Below are 17,533 nucleotides of genomic sequence, written 5' to 3' on the forward strand. Positions count from 1 at the left end.
ACAATAGAGTTGTGTCTGCATGAAACATCAAAGTATTTGAATTTGTGTTTTATATTGCCGATTGATATAAATGGACTATCCAGTAGATGAACTACACCAGTCCTGCATAATGGTCCTCGTGGAAATTATTAAACACTGACCAAAAGACTATTGATCTAACCTGTAATCTTTCCAAAAGCATTATCATATAATTAGCCAGTCATGATTTCATTCAAGAATGTTTAGCCTTTTCTCTTGTTAAGATGCACAGCGCGAAGGCTGCGAGATTGTTATCTGAATGTCAGAGCAGCACACAGTTCACACACGGTCTGCAGCGCCAGATTATAGCACCAGTGACAGTTACCGCAGTGACGGCATAGACACACTTGCTGCCTCCAACTTTTAGTGGATAAGAGATAAAAGTTGTTAAAATGCCAGCGCTATTGTGACATTTCAGAAGCTTCCGGTGATTCTAATACAATTCCCTATTTAGTGCAAAAATTACATCCCGCGTGTCAACATGATTATCACCATGAAAACGATGACAGTATAATAGACTACCATATGGGTTTTCCTTGAATATTTCAACCTGACATTTTAATAATATTATATGGTTTAAGGTGCATTTCGCTCATGATCACAATGTTTACACATTCAAACAGAACAGGAACCCTTTCTTCTCATCCTTCTCACTCTGCATTTGTTTTTAATGAATGAGTTTGCCTGTTCATACTCAGTCTGGATTCCAGACTATCCCTCCACTTTGTAGCTTATTACTTCATCGTGACGTGGGCAGGCAATTACGCATAAGTACATTCTAGAGACTATAATTAGGCTCCCTCGTGGTAGGCATTTGCAAAACCTCAGGCTAGAATATATATTCGTTCATTCGACTAATTTATCACAATCAAAGTATATGGCAATCCCTTATCACCAATGCTCTGCTGGATATGTGAGACTATGTTAATGCATTCATTACTCTGCACACTCTTCTCAGATCCTGTCTAGGCTTTGGAATGTTTCATTTTGTATTCATAATGTTTTCTCCATATGTGTCAGCGTTAGCCGTTTACTGTAGTTTGCCCACACAGACCACGAGACACTTAGGTTGATTTGAGAAAATTTCCTTTAATTTGGATATAACAGTATCCATGATGTCTTTATACCACTCACTTTGACTTTTTTCATAAATAAATTTTAAATAAATAACTGCTTGTCAGATGAATGTTGTCCAGGTTATACTTCCTGCATATATGCTAATTTATGAAATGGGTTACATTAGTTGTGTTGACTGGAATTTTTTTTAATGTCCTCAAATGTTTATTGACACAATCCTCATTTGTTGCTACAACTACAGTATAGTCAACATTTTCATCATCATAATCAGTTAATCTAGTCTTAACTTCATGATTACCTGCATTAATAACTCTTACTATATATTTACAGACCCAATATTACCAAAACAAGGCAAAAAGTGGCAATTATCCGTCTAAAGTCATTCAAATCAGGTTCTGGGGCCGGCTGCAAAATGGCTGTCATGGTGAGCTGTAGTAAAGCTATTGTTAAAACACATAGAGAATGCATACGTACAGAGTCCTTCCTGCATACAAGCTTGTCTCGTAAACAAGGTGAAATAGAGCAGATTAATTCAATTACTCCGACTTGCGTGATTATATAATTGTCTATTCCATTCTGTGACAAAGTCGAAATCCAGTAATTTTCGTACGTATGAGACTTACAATGTACTCTTTGGATGGATTCCTTTCCCTTTTCACCCAAGCCAGATGTAAAGAAACATTACCTGGCTTTTAGTTCAAATGATCCAGTAATATAGTGTGAGATAAGATATTTGAGATAAGATCAGATGACAGAACAGACAAAATTAAAATTTCAAATGTCAACTCAACATTTAAGTCACTGTCATTATATAAATAATAAATAAATAATGTTAGCATCAGTTTCTGTGTTTGCATTATGCCTCTCGCTTCAAACTCAATTCAGCCATAGATAGTCTTTGTTCATCTAAAAATGTAAAATGTTTCTCCCCTTCTAGTTGTGCAAAAAGCAAGTTACTTTCTTCTGTGGAACACAAAAGATTTGAGAATATGTATTATAAAGTGCCGTAGCATTTTAATGGATTTTGAAAATTTTCAGGATATGCATCACGTTAATCTACAACCAAATGGAAATAATATATATCTCTCATCTCATACAATAAAAGGTAATTTATAACTAAATTAATATATATATTTTAAATTAGTATTTACAAACAGCTAGTGAGCCAACAGCACTGAACTTCCTTTGGAAATAAACAAAGAGGTAATAAAATTTTGTAGTGCCACAGATCCTTTTGACATTTTCACACACAGTTATACAATACCCTTTCAAAAACCTCTGAGGATTATACAACGGATTCTGTAAGGACCACTGCAATAGAAGACTATATGTTTTGTTTCTGGATTTACTTATTTCATTTAAAATGTTGCATTTATCAAAAGAATGTTTTTTACTTACACTCTGGCTGTAAGTGCAGCTGCATCTATAACTACAGATCAGTAGGCGACCTTTCCGATACCTCGCCTTTTTTCTTTAGTTTTGCCTATGTATATAGCCTACTTTAAACACCATTATTTCGGGTTAGGTTGAGTTCTGAGGGTCCAGTTTGCGGGATACTTTGGGGCTCTTTGTGGCCTTGCGGGAGGTCTGGGGACTGGAGGAGCTGGGAGCTGTTCTCCGTTGTAGTAGTGGGCTGCTTGTGCCTTTGGATCTGTTTGGAGACTGAAGTGTTTCTGGGGCTTTGAGAGGTTTGAGGTTTAAGAGACCACAAAAGTAATTACACTGATGCTGAATGTGAAACTGCTCAAAAACCTTCGGATTAGCTTCACAGGGAAACCCCTGATACCTGCATCAGAAAAAAAACAAGTATGCATCAAGAAATTACAGCATATTATAGCACTTTAAATTAATCTATAAAGTTTAAACCAATTAAATCACATAAAATGCCATTCAAAAGTTTGGGGTCGGTAGGATTTTTTAAATGTTTTTGAAAGAAGTCTCTTATGCTCACCAAGGCTGCATTTATTTAATGAAAATACAGAAAAAAAACTGTAATACTGTTAAATATTACAATAAAAAAAACAAAAACATTTTCTATTTTAATATATTTTAAAATGTAATTTATTTCTGTAATTTTCAGCAGCCATTACTCCAGTCTTCAGTGTCACATGATCCTTCAGAAATCATTCTAATATGCTGATTTCTTAATATTATCACAGTTGATAATTGTGTTGTTTAATATTTTTGTGGAAACAATACTCACATTTTTTATGATTCTATGATGAATAAAACATTCAAAAGAACAGCATTTATGTGAAATATAGTTTTTTGTGACAATGTAAAAGTCTTTGCTCTTACTTTTGATCAACTTAATGCATCCTTGCTGAATAGAATATTAACTTCTTTCAACAAAAAAAAAAAAAAAAGAAATTTTACCATCAGAAAACCTGAATGAATTGTTCTTACAAGTACCCACCCCTTTGACCTGATTGCTATTCCGATATTTGTTAGTATTGTATCAACTCCTGCAAAAAAAAACACACACAAAAAAAAAAAACAATAGGATCAAAGTCATCATTTAAACTAAAACTAGTGAAAAGACATGCAGAATCATTTGTTTTGGATAAATTTCTCTAATTTACCATCAAGTCTGGAAAACAGCACATTTCCATTGGTCCACTGGTGGATCCAGTGCTGGAGAGAAGAACATTTTTGTCCCACCTCTAATTTCTCGTTTAATACCAGTGACCCAGTACGATCCAATCCACAATACCGCATATAGACACCCTTAAGCTCTGCCTCCACTGTTGCATAAGGAACACTGCTTCCTGGCCAGTACAGGAAGTATAGAGGGATTACCCTGAAAAATATACATAGTCACAGTGATAACACATGTGAGATCAACTAGAATCCTCATATGCTGTTTGACCTTGATAATCAAAACTATGGAATGAAATCACATGCTTTGATCAGAGCTTGGTAGAGAGAAAAAAAACCCTCACTTACTCCAGTGCTGCACCAAAGCTCTCTATCACTCTTGTCTCTGCAGCAAAGATCTTGAAGTACTCTCTGGCCATGTTCTGAATTCTACATTCCTATAAATTAGAAATTTACAGTCCTATAAATTAGGAACTTTTGGGAAGAAATTCTAAATATTGTGGGGGATAAAAGTGTTACAACTTGAAAAGTTAATTGAGAAATTGTATTAATTTACCTGGATATTTCAAAAACTTGAAAGATCTGTCACCTGTTTTGTGATTTGGAGATTCCTTTCAGCCAAAACCGTCTCCTCTCTGCTCTCATATGCAATAGGGCTCCGCACTTTCATAAAGCATGAGCTGCCCGACTCAAACACAGGATCTAACCCGTAGATCACCTTCAGCCGTCTGGTTTTGTGCTCACATCCCATTCCGACCTGAGCTTCTTCTGTTGTGACACGGCCGTAGAACTTTGAGCCCCAGCAGCCTGCATCAGCAAGACCTTTACTAAAGATCAGAGGAGTCATCTCAATCTCCTCCCCAACTACATATGAGAGAAAGAGAGAGAGACAGAGAGAGATGGTAAAAGGGACATTTATACAATAAGTATACTGAGGGGTCAAAGCACTATACAGCTGCTATTTTTCTACCTTCCTGGAGCTCCTCACGCAGAAACATATTGGAAAGAACTGTCAACAGATGTAACAGAAAACACTGTCACAATTAGAATGAATTCTCTAGAACAAATTTTGTGAGAATTTGAACATATTAGAAAGTTAAGAACGTATTTAACGGGGAAGACTTACACTCTGCACTGAGAAGATACTCTGTGGAATCTTTGCCATAGTCATTGGTAATTGTGCATCTGTAAACACCACAGTCTCTTTTGGACATCCGTATAATAGCCAAGCACACCTGAGTCTCATCTCCTGCACTAAAACAGAAAACAAAACAATATACCAGCAGGCTGCAGAGTATGTTGGAACACGTATGTTGCACATTATATGTTATATATTGCACATTTTGTCATATGACACCATTGATGATAGCATTAGGGCTTGAAGGATAACACTAGGGGTCAGTAAAACTCTAGGAGCGCCTACCTTCTCTTTATCTCTGCGATTTCCACCTCATCCTTGTACCACTTTATTGTTGAGTCACTTACTATGTTGAAAAACTGACACCAGAGTTTCAGATGTCCAGACGCGTCAAACACCTCTGGTCGGATTTTACGGATAACCTGTGGAACTGCAGGGAAGGAGATAGAGAAAAGGAAATATAGGGGGATAACAAAGTGCCAAAATGGAGAGATACACAGCTTCCAAAGGCAAAGTGAGCAACAGCCATCAGCAACACAAAGGCCATGAGTTTGATTCCCAGGGAATGCATAAAATGTAATGTGTGCCCAAATGTCTGAATGTAAATGCAAAAGCTACTATACTTAATGACACATGTTGTTTTATGGTCAAACACACCATCACATGACAAGCATTATTCAAAGTTGCTAAGATTCAGCTTTTCTGTCCGTTGTGAACCATTTGTCTGCACTATTAATTGAAAATAACTGATGTAATTGTGTGTTCAGTGTACATTCCTATGATATCTTTACCTTTGAACTGGTTTTCTTTGTCTTTCTCTGTTGATTTGGGCTTAATGTCTTCATTTCCCGCAGGCTTTGGGAGGTCAGCCGGGACACTCTTCCGGGTGAGACGAGGGGAGTAAGTTTCTAATGGCGTCTTCAATGGTGAGTTACTGACTGATTGTAACAAAGATTCAGGTTGTGTTTTCAAAGATAATTTGTCCTCCTGATATGCATCTCTATTTGCTTCTTCAAGACATACGGCCATTCCTATTTCACTTATCTCTGTTTTAGTGCTGGGGAGTGTAGTCTTTTGATTCGTCTTGGTGGCAGGTTCACTGTGGGCAGCAGTAGGGTTGTCCTGTTGGTCTGTATTCTTCAGTGGGATTGTTACCTTCACTGCAGAATTTTCTTCCTCCCCATATTTAACGTTGTCTTTATGCGTTGCAGCATCGAACACCGCTACGGTGGAACTTTTATTTGACATCTCAAGGTCCAATGCAGCCGATTTCAATTGTTTTATGAAGGAGTCAGAATCAGTTTTCAGATTTAGATCTGTTTTTGGAAGACGACTGGTTTCAATTAAGTCAGACTCATTTGTCTTTGTGCTTTTGTCGGCATTGTGACGTTGCGTAGTAACCTCTGATAGCCTAATAAAACCTGTTGCAACATTCTCAGTGGAACAATGACTTGATTCAGGTCCTTGAATCAGGTTTTCTTGACTTAGTGGCTGTTGATCAGGCTTGTTGACTTCAGAAGTTTGTGAACGTAGGGAAAGATCAAACTTCTCATCACACAGACCTTCAAATTCCAAAATGGCTGTGGTTTTGTTTGTGGTGTTTGTGCGATCAGAATGAATAAGTGTACTTGTTTGACTGACAGTGTTGCTATTTGTCACATTGGAGTTTACTGCATTTGCTTCAGTTCTGATTTGAACAATATCTGATTTATTAATAGCACTCTTGCATAAAGTTTTGTCTGTACTATTTTGAGATGTGCTGTCCACATCTGTAATATATATTGCAGGAATGGTAAATTCTGTTGGTGAAGCTTTTGAATGTTGGGAGAGGAATGTAGAGGGGCCAGAATGATCACTGCCTTTTTTTGCAGAGTAACTCTGCATCTTGTGATCGGTTGATACAGGTACTTCAAATGTGGTAACTTTAGATTGTTCCTGTGTGTCTATTTTAGCAACACTGTCTGTAGCTACTAGAGAAGAGCTCTCACACTCTCCGGCTGTAGTAACTTTTATTTCAACTTTAGAAATAGAGGAGCTATTCGTGGTCTGTGGTTGCACCACATTAGATTTTAACATGCCAATTTGTACAAACTCTGTGACAATGACTTGATTTGTGGAATGGTTTGAGTTTGTCGTTAATTCTTCTTTTGAAATGCTGTTCTGTACGTGCACATTTGTATTTGTATTTATGTTTGTCATCTCATTTTCTTCCATACTGTTCAAAGACATAGACACAGGTTTTGTTTCACCCTTAGGTTTGTCAGACTCTTTGACAAGTTGGTTTTCAGCTTTGCTGTCCTTCTCACACACACTGGTTAATGTGTCATCTCCTAATGAGGAACTCATAGCTGTTGTAACTTGGCCATCATGAAGCATGTGTGAAACCTGACCTGAGGAGATTTTCTCACTCGGCTGAGTGTTTTGAGGCCCAGTGACAAGTGTACTGCTCTTTGTTGATGCCACAGTGTGGTCACCTGCTCTCAACTTCTGTCCTTGTGATGGAAGGTGGCAGGAACTGAGTGTGTCTGTAACACTCGCAGTGACCTCACACATCAATGGGGGTTGCCCCTTTAACTTCTTGGCCACTTCTTTATGAAAAGGAGGAATATCTTCATGAATTGGTGGCTCTGTGGGCTCAGTGTGGGTATCGCCTGCAGCCTGAAATCATAGAATTTTGAATAAGTTTTCCTTCGATTATTATCTTCAGAAGACTTAAAGGGTAAGTTCACCCACAAATGAAAATTCTGTCATTAATTACTCACCCTCATGTCGCTCTACACCCGTAAGACCTTCATTCATCTTCGGAACGCAAATTAAGATATTTTTGTTGAAATCCGATGGCTCAGTGAGGCCTGCATAGCCAGCAATGACATTTCCTCTCTCAAGATCCATTAATGTACTAAAAACATATTTAAATGAGTTCATGTGAGTACAGTGGTTCAATATTAATATTATAAAGCGACGAGAATATTTTTGGTGCGCCAAAAAAACAAAATAACGACTTATATAGTGATGGCCGATTTCAAAACACTGCTTCAGGAAGATTCGGAGCATTATGAATCAGCATGTCGAATCATGATTCGGATCGCATGTCAAACCGCCAAACTGCTGAAATCACGTGACTTTGGCGCTCCGAACCGCTGATTCAACACGCTGATTCATAATGCTCCGAAGCCTCAGGAAGCAGTGTTTTGAAATCGGCCATCACTATATAAGTCGTTATTTTGTTTTTTGGCGCACCAAAAATATTCTCGTTAGTTTATAATATTAATATTATAAATATTAATAATATTAATATGTTTTTAGTACATTAATGGATCTTGAGAGAGGAAATGTCATTGCTGGCTATGCAGGCCTCACTGAGCCATCGGATTTCAACAAAAATATCTTAATTTGTGTTCCGAAGATGAATAAAGGTCTTACGGTTGTGGAACAACATGAGGGTGAGTAATAAATGACAGAATTTTCATTTTTGGGTGAACTAACCCTTTAAAGGGATAGTTCGACCAAAAATAAAAATCCTGTCATCATTTACCAATCTTTATGTTGTTCCTGAGCTGTCTAACTTTTTTTCTTCTGTGGAACACACATATATATATATATATATATATATATATATATATATATATATATATATATTTTTTTTTTTTTTTTTTTTATGCAATAAAAGTCAGTGAGATTCAAAACAACAATGACTTTTATAGGACACTACACTTTAAAAGCTTTGGGTCTGTAAGATTTTTAAATGTTTTTTAAGTCTCTTATGCTCACAGAGGCTGCATTTATTTGATAAAAATACAGTAATATTGTGAAATATTTTACAGTTTAAAATAAGTGTTTTCTATTTTAATATATTTTAAAATTTAATTTACTCCTGTGATGGTAAAGCTGATTTTTCAGCAGCCATTATTCCAGTCTTCATTGTCACATGATCCTTTAGAAATCATTCTGATATGCTGATTTAGTGCTCAAGAAACATTTCTTATTATATATAAATATTGAAAACAGTTGTGCTGCTTAATATTTTTTGGAAATCATGATACATTTTTTCAGGATTACTTGATGAACAGAAATTTATTTGACATAGAAATCTATTGTAACACTGCACTAACATCTGCACTAACATCTTTACTGTCACTTTTGGTCAATTTAATGCATCCTTTGGGGAATAAAATTATTAATTTCTGAGCGTTAGTGTATGAAAAAAACTATAAGATCTTCTTTTGTGTTCCATAGACAAAAAAAGTCCTACAGGTTTAGAATGACACGAGTCAGTAAAAGATGACAAATTTCTTTTTGGAGTAAATTATTATCCCTTTAATATATACCATATACCAATATATATTCTCATGGACCTATTTACATTTTATATTTAAAAAATTCAAGAGATTCAAACATTTCTTTTATGGAAAGCTAATTTACTCATACCACACAATTAAACCATATACTGGTTATGTTGCACTGTACTAATGCCAGATCCCTGACCACTGTAAATCTGCAGGGACATTCTGCCTCTTAGCACTTGAGTCCTTAATCTAAAATCAACAGACCATTATATTAGCTGAACCTCTGTAATATTAGCACTTGATTATCTCTCATTTAGCTAGGATAAGAGAAAGAACAAGAGTAAGAGAGAAAATAAGTGGATTCAACATTACTTTGTTTGACAGACCCCAATATTAGATAATGTGAATGCCCTAATTACTGTATATGATTACAAGTTAGAATGAGAAGCCACCTGTTTTCAGTTGACTAGGTCTATCTTTGCTTCTTATTTATCTATTGCCTTGGGGAAGCTGTTGCACTGCCCATATTTAGAGAGTATTTTAAGGCTTTATGAGATCAGAGAGGAATGTGGGATATTAAAAGGAGAGCAGCTGGTCTGTCCACAGCACTTACGGCTTACACAGTAAAGTTGTATTATTTTGTATCTACTTTTAAAACGCCATCTAGCAACAGGTGATTTGGGACAGCAAACATATCTGGTGGATCTCAGGATCTCTATACTTCTGTGTGCGGTGGAGCCACGATGTGCGTGATGGGAATATTAACATTGTCTGTGACCCTATTTGTGCGTCATTTAAGATGGGTCTTGTCACATCATCAAAGTCATGCTTGTGGCTCTATTTATAGTTTATGATTGTGGCTGAGGGGGGTTACTGGTCTCACTACCACTGGGAACATTACACTCGCATGAGGTCACGGCCAGAGCATGAGGAAACACTCACCAAGCCCCTAAGAGAGCATGCAGATGCATTCCTCTTCCCTGTGTCCGCATTGACGTCATTCCCACCACAAGAATGAGACAAGATCCCCACACATATACTTACTGGATTTCTATTCCCGTGGTCATCCAAATCCATGAGCTTGTTGTCTATAAATCTGGGATTACTGTTCTGGATAGTATCTAGAGCTTGAAGTTGGAGGTTTAATGTCCCTTTGTCAGATGATTCTGTTAGCTTCGAGTTTTCGACCACCTTGTTTGTCTGGTTTGTCATGGAAACCTTCAACGCCGGTCGTTTCTGGGTTGCAATGGGCTTTTGAGCTGTCTTTGATTCTGAAGGACTTTCCTTTGCATTCTCTGACTGTTTTTCACTCTTTCTTGTGTCTGTTATGTCCATTTTCTTTCTAGATTCAATCACTGAGGTGATCTGAGCATCCTCAGCTCTCTTTGATTCTTCAAGGGCACTTTTGTTTACTTTTACTGACTGTTTTTCATTCGTTTTTGTGTCCATTATGACCATTTCGGTTCTAGATTCAGTCACTGAGAAAATATGAGCACCTTCAGCTCTCTTTGATTCTTCTGAGGCACTTTTGTTTACTTTTACTGACTGCTTTTCATTCGTTTTTCTGTCTCTTATGTCCATTTCATTTCTAGATTCAGTCACTGAGGTGATCTGAGCATCCTCAGCTCTCTTTGATTCTTCAGGGGCACTTTTGTTTACTTTTACTGACTGTTTTTCATTCGTTTTTGTGTCCATTATGACCATTTCGGTTCTAGATTCAGCCACTGAGGAAATATGAGCACCTTGAGCTCTCTTTGATTCTTCTGAGGCACTTTTGTTCACTTTCACTGACTGTTTTTCATTTATTTTTCTGTCTGTTACATCCATTTTGGTTCTAGATTCGGTCACTGAGGCAATCTGAGCACCTTGAGCTCTCTTTGATTCTTCGGCGGCACTTTTGTTCACTTTCACTGACTGTTTTTCATTTATTTTTCTGTCTGTTATATCCATTTTGGTTCTAGATTCAGTCACTGAAGCAATCTGAGCACCTTGAGCTCTCTTTGATTCTTCGGCGGCACTTTTGTTTACTTTTACTGACTGTTTTTCATTCGTTTTTATATCCGTTATGACCATTTTGGTTTTAGATTCATTCACTGAGGTGATCTGAGCACCTTGAGCTCTCTTTGATTTTTCTGAGACACTTTTGTTTACTTTTATTGACTGCTTTTCATTCATTTTTCTGTCTGTTATGTCCATTTTATTTTTAGATTCAATCACAGTGGTGATCTGAGCACCTTTAGCCCTCTTTGATTCTTCTGAGACACTTTTGTTTACTTTTACTGACTGCTTTTCATTCATTTTCATGTCTGTTATGTCCATTTTTTTTCTAGATTCAGTCTCTGAGGCGATCTGAGCGACTGTGTTCTGTACCTCCATCTTCTCATTGGAAGTCACTTTCTCATTCATCATCTCTTCCCTTCTTCCAGTTGGTCTGTTTTCCTTGCTTCTCTCTGTTGCAGCTGTTGAAATTTTGAGCTTCTTCTTGACATAATGCTCGTTGGTCTGTTTGCTGGAGGCATTATGCACAGTATCACGGATGTATGTTAGCCCCTCGCTGTCTTTGTCTCTGTTCGCGATCATTTCAGAGTTTGAGATGCCATGGAAAGGTGCTGCTGCTGACACTTGAACAGGAGCAGCTAGTCTGTCCTCTACTGGAGGTGTTTGACTGAGAGCATCCACCTCCATGACTTTCTCTTCTGAAGGGATTGCCTCTATGGCCCCGGTCTCCATGGGGGACCTGCGTTTTCTCTGGGCTCTTTCAGGACTGCTCATCCTGTCCTGCTCAAAGGCTGCTGGGACATTCTCTTTGCCTATATTGCGCTGCTCCTCCTGCTCTTGGCGACGGTTCTCGTTTCGCAGTTTAAGCTTCGCAAAGTAATTTTGATGAATCTTATACTCGCTCATTGTTCCGACCTCCAATACACCTGAACATGACACAATGCCTCGACTGTTCTGGGCTGATGCTTGGTAAATTGCAGCATCCTCCAGAGTACAGCTAAGATAGAAATAAGCACTGTAAATGTTCACTAAATATTTAAAAGAAGAAAAAAGGTTCTCAGAAAACAGCATACTTGTATATTTGGAGTGTGTGTGTCTTGTCATCACGTGAAATTTCATATTTGGGAAGGCCGCAGTATCTGTCAAGCTGTATGTCATCTTTGTACCATGTCACTTCAGGGACTGGGTAGCCTGCAAATGTGACAGTCGAAAACAAAAACTGCTGAACAGAAAGTCTGAACCGCCTTAGTAATGTTTCATTATACTGTACAATGCAATCACTTGCTTTGATGGGATACCTGAGATCACACAGCTGAACTTGACGTTAGTGTCTTCAGACACAGCTTTGGATTTTAAGGTGGACTCAAATGTTGGCTGTATCTCCTCAGTTAATTGAGCCATGACACTGCAGAGAGTGCTCCTAAAATGGAGGTAAATATATAATTGATCTTAGGCTTAATTTGCATAAATCATATGCATCATCATCATCAGCACAGCACTGACATCACTTTCATCATTATGTTAGCATTCATGCAACGCAAGATTTACAGTGTTTATATTGGCTAGGTGAGACACAATATTAAAATAATATTCTAAATATTAGAAATGTATAACCACTTTGTTAGTGTATAAATTAGCTGAGAAGGTGCTGTGTGACTGTAGATGTCAGGTAATTCAGATGTTACCGCATCATTAATGTGTTTATCATAAGCATTTTCTTTCCTCATATCTTTACAACGAGTCCCTTCTGTGTTTAAGTTTTGTTGTATGAAGATGACATTAAAAAGAAACTTGAAATTTAACAAAAATTTGAAACTTTTTTTTAACCATAACTTCATAACTTCATTTTAAATGCATTTTATGTATAAATAATATGGTTTATATATATATATATATATATATATATATATAGTGATTTTAAAGGGGCTATATGTAAGAATTTTCAAGTATTAATCACTTTTTTTATTGCCAATGTATGAAGTGAACCAGGGGCAGAGCCAGACATTGTAAACATTCGGGGCTTAGCCCAAATCTATTTTGTCCAATGACAATTTAATTTTCTATTAACAGCTTTACTGTCATGAGTTCACTTAGTGAACATCTTGTAACGAAATTTAAAAAAACGAGACCTTCCTTAAAGAATTTCATAGGTTGTTGTCAATGAAAGCCTGTAGACTCGGCACGTTTGCACGTGCTTCCAAGAGATGGATCTTTATAGTCTCAAATATAGCCTACTTTATTGAATATCATATATAGTGTAATTTTAATTACTTTATCTGTCGAAATGATGCTGGTGAATTGCAGAGCTGCTGCAAACATATCCACATAGCTTAGATGCTTTCTTAACTGCTGCTTTCTTAACGCTGTCATTTTTGTTGTGTTTAATTTATTATTAAAAGGAAAGTGCGCAGCATAGTCTATTTATTCATTCTAAGCTTCTCTCAGCAGCGTGGAAGACGTCGGGTCAGGATGTTCGTTAACAGTATCACTGCAAAGGTATTTGCAACTTTTTTTTACTTATAAGCAAATAACGAAAAAGAGCTTAGCTTTGAATCACATTCAGTATCATGTAGGGTAATGTGCACGATAATACCAACACGAGCGCGAGCACGCCCCCAAGAGAGCACAGCAATAAGTTGTTGGTTGCAGTTCATTTAACGGCCACCGGTGTCGCTAATTAAACAGGTTTCTGAATTCTACATATAGCCCCTTTAATCTAGAGACATTAATTAAAGGGTTAGTTCACCCAAAATTGAAAATTACCCCATGATTTACTCACCCTCAAGCCATCCTAGGTGTATATGACATTCTTCTTTCAGACGAATATAATCGGAGTTATATTAAATAATGTCCAGGGTAATCCATGCTTTATAATGGGAGTGGATGGTGCCCCAAATTCTAAAGACAGAAAAAATGCACTCATCCATTATAAAAGAAGTCCACACGGCTCCAGGGGGTTAATAAAGGCCTTCTGAAGCGAAGCGATGCATTTGTGTAAGAAAAATATCCATATTTAAAACTTTATAAACTAATCTCTAACTTCCACTAGCTGTCGTACGCGCATTCACGAGAGAGTGGCGTTCCAGCTTGCGATGTAAGACGCATGCGCAGCGTGAGCTCCGGTGAGAATATGCTAGTCTCGCGAGAACCAAGTTGTGTACAGCAAAGGAAATCCATGTGAAGAAGCAAATTATTTGAGCTACACTCTACATTTTAATAGTGTTAAAATGCTGATTTCTTGTGAATATCCGGGTTGCTTCAACAAAGCTAAAGTCTTGAGATTATGTGTGCTAACATCAAAGTTGACTGCAATTTTTACTGCCTGCAAGTTTTGCCATCGGGCTGCTGCGAGCTCTCTATCCTGTTGCATCTTCCACCACTTTCGGCTCATCAGATGGGTGAGTTACCGCTCTCTCTATCAGTTGCGCGGTTTGTTTACTGCTTGCTATCTGGGTGTGTTGTCTCCCTCTTAGCCTGCTGTTTTTGGTGATTTACGGAGTTTGGCTAACGTGATTTTGGCTAGTGATTGGCATGTACTCCGACAATATAAACATGCCTCGGCCAACAGTTTTTCAGTTTGTTTTGCTGCTGCCGCCTTCTCCATCTCCTGGAGTTCCTGGTCGGTATACTCTGGTTCAAACAAATATGGCTGGGCAAAAAACAAAGTCTTCTCTTGGCTTATATCGAAATCCTCCGACATTTTTCTTAACAAATCCTAGTTTTGTACTTTTAATTTGTGACCGGTGTTTTGTTTTGCTCTGCGCTTCCGTGTTCGTCACCGGAGCTCACACTGCACATGCGTCCTACGTCACAAGCTGGGACGCCACTCTCTCGTGAACGCGCGTATGACAGTTAGCGGAAGCTAGAGATTACAGTTTATAAAGTTTGAAATATGGATATTTTTCTTACACAAACGCATCGCTTCAATTCAGAAGGCCTTTATTAACCCCCCGGAGCCGTGTGGACTTCTTTTATAATGGATGAGTGCATTGTTTCTGTCTTTAGAATTTGGGGCACCATCTACTCCCATTATAAAGCATGGATTACCCTGGACATTATTTAATATAACTCTGATTATATTTGTCTGAAAGAAGAATTTCATATACACCTAGGATGGCTTGAGGGTGAGTAAATCATGGGGTAATTTTCATTTTTGGGTGAACTATCCCTTTTAAATGGCATGCTTGAAATATCAATTGTCAGCAGAATATTTTTATTATGCATCACATCTGATCAAGCATAGGTTAGATAAAATTAGGATATATAAAATTAAAAAAAAAAATAAAAAAATCATTACGAAATGCTACTAAACAATGCATCATCGAGATGTGATGGAAATTACACTACAGTGGGAATTTTCATGAAAAATGGAAAAACATCAGAATTTTCCTGTGTATGTATGTTGGAAATTGTTAATTAAATCAACTATTAGTGTGAAAAGTGTTTTTTAAGAGACTATTTTTTTTAAAGTCCACAGGGACAAAAGTCCCTGAAATTGAAGAAACACCCATAAGTCATACCTGCTGAGAAATTTGTTTAGTTAGTTAGTTCTGGATAACACTTGTCTTTTTACCTGGATGGCTTGAACTGAGAGAATCTATGGCCAGCGTAGCTAAGCAGGGATGAAGCAAGCACAAGAATCAGCCATGCGCACAAGCAAAGAAATCACACAGAAACTCAAGCAGGTCTATTTGTAAATAAGTACATGAATTTCTGTATTTTTAAAATTCTTTTGGCAAAAACTGAAACAAGTAAAATCTCCAAAGAAATGTATAATGTATAATGAATCTTTTATAATTATTTAAAGGTTGTGTTTCTGACCAAACACATTTTATAAAACCGTTGTTGCTGTTGGTAAGTTGGGCACTGGTGAATCCTAAAAGACATTTATTGAGGGTGGCCATGCGCACTACTTATTTATAACCTTATGACCTTCATACAAGCCTTTCAAGAGTCAGACAGACCAGTGGTGGAGCTCTAAACTGTTGACAGTAAAGTAAGGAAATCAAGTATCTTCTATAGTGAGGAAACAGAATCTCTCAATCACTCTGTATTCTAGGCTTACACAGTTTTTAATATTATTTGTTTATTCAGAATTATAAACTTCATGTAAGTTTGAATTCATTTGTAAGATAAGGAAGCTAATGACATTATTTATGCATTATTTATGTGCTGTTTATTTAGGCCTATCTATCTAGATTGTTGTTTAAGCACTACTGCATTATTTATAATAAATCTCCAATTTAACAATCACTAAAAACATGTATATTTTGAAAGTAGTCATTTAACAGAGATGCTTTTATCAATATATTACAGGGACAGTCCATCTGGAATAACCAGGGTTAAATGCTTTACACAAGGGCACTGATTTTACGGCAGCAATCAGAAACCTGTACCTGCTTTCAGATCGGACACTGCTCAGGTAGCTCCTACAGCCAGCACTTCTATTCTGAGAGGGGATATCACTGGCACTGTAGTAAGACCTTCCATCACTCGAGAGCGAACGGTTCATCTGCCTTCTGGAACTCATCTTCTTAATCTGTAAGTCTTCACATTCACAAAGTCAGCTGCTTGTATCCAACATTATTAAAACCTGTCAACATTAAACCGCAAAAGTGTTTGTTTTCCTTAACTTCCCAAAGTTAAGAGCTCCAGCAAAAATCTTCTGTCATCACAGCCAGCATCCCAGCAGTAGATTTCACACTGGTTTTTGTCTTTACTTTGACACTCAGGGGTACGCTCTGCAAGCTCAGTGTTTTCTTTCTGTGCTGTTGGACTCCTGGGGTGGTGCACGGTGGCATAAGACTCTGCTGTTTCCAATCAGTCTGCAGCTTGCGTGGCCATGAAGGCTAATTATAGCAGGGCCACAAATAGGCACACAAGCACATCACATTTTCCAAAACCGACTTACTAGCTTTATTTTTTAACTAAAACATCATTATCTTGCTGAAATCTATGATAGAAGTCCCTATTATGTTTTTCGAGCTCAGTACAGGACCAACACCACAAGCGTAAGCAGGTAAGCAGGGTAGAACCATGTTAATATGCTCCCAAGTGGTTGTTGAGAGGATACGTGGTGTTTGTCAGTGCTGTTGTAACCCAGCATAACCCTTAAATGGACAATCTATTCAAGTAAACCTGCTCACCTGCCTCAAGGCATTTCTCTGAGCTCCAGTAAAGCTGACTATAAAGTCAGGCATTTGGGGACATGGGCTTCCTTTTCAAGCACCATGAGGCTGTAGTTACATGGACATCTCATGATGATAGTTTTCATCCAGTGTGGATAAATAGAAGTATGGAAAGCTTGTTGAGGATTTTTATTTGTGGTGCCACATGCAGGTGAACATCAGGTCACACGAGGAACCACTGAAACCAGTTACCATCTTTTACCCCATTTGTATAACATAAGCTGGATGGA

The 17,533-nt window shown here is 37.6% G+C and overlaps 1 protein-coding gene and 1 long non-coding RNA gene across 16 annotated transcripts in view; one reads left to right on the top strand and one right to left on the bottom strand.

Annotated features, from left to right (window-relative positions):
• The window catches only part of LOC127515145 (uncharacterized), a 46,923-nt gene that overhangs the window by 15,632 nt on the left and 13,758 nt on the right, over positions 1 to 17,533 (top strand). For 4 of the 10 annotated variants that reach the window (XR_007930771.1, XR_007930764.1, XR_007930770.1 and 1 more), the window contains 3 exons: positions 5,686 to 5,757; positions 13,561 to 13,611; positions 16,432 to 16,656. This is a non-coding gene — a long non-coding RNA (uncharacterized LOC127515145). Of the gene's footprint in view, positions 1 to 5,685; positions 5,758 to 13,560; positions 13,612 to 16,431; positions 17,135 to 17,533 lie in introns of all 10 variants that reach the window. The other 6 variants (XR_007930766.1, XR_007930765.1, XR_007930773.1 and 3 more) reach the window with 3 other exon arrangements.
• On the bottom strand, positions 1,088 to 16,653 carry alpk3b (alpha-kinase 3b). 6 transcript variants are annotated; one of them, XM_051898471.1, is made up of 15 exons: positions 16,512 to 16,649; positions 15,689 to 15,727; positions 12,414 to 12,535; positions 12,189 to 12,306; positions 11,229 to 12,112; positions 10,162 to 10,982; positions 5,623 to 7,489; positions 5,117 to 5,261; positions 4,820 to 4,947; positions 4,664 to 4,702; positions 4,283 to 4,557; positions 4,042 to 4,130; positions 3,678 to 3,895; positions 3,512 to 3,560; positions 1,088 to 2,881 (listed from the first exon to the last, which is right to left on the bottom strand). In XM_051898471.1, the coding sequence occupies exons 1-15, from the start codon at positions 16,643 to 16,645 to the stop codon at positions 2,617 to 2,619; spliced, it is 5,193 nt and encodes a 1,730-aa protein (XP_051754431.1). In that variant the 5' UTR covers positions 16,646 to 16,649; the 3' UTR covers positions 1,088 to 2,616. The 6 variants fall into 6 exon arrangements, with proteins under 6 accessions (XP_051754431.1, XP_051754428.1, XP_051754426.1 ...); XM_051898468.1 differs by having other exon boundaries at positions 10,162 to 11,105; XM_051898466.1 differs by having other exon boundaries at positions 10,162 to 12,112.

Source organism: Ctenopharyngodon idella, chromosome 7, assembly GCF_019924925.1.
Source record: "Ctenopharyngodon idella isolate HZGC_01 chromosome 7, HZGC01, whole genome shotgun sequence".
NCBI lineage: Eukaryota > Metazoa > Chordata > Actinopteri > Cypriniformes > Xenocyprididae > Ctenopharyngodon > Ctenopharyngodon idella.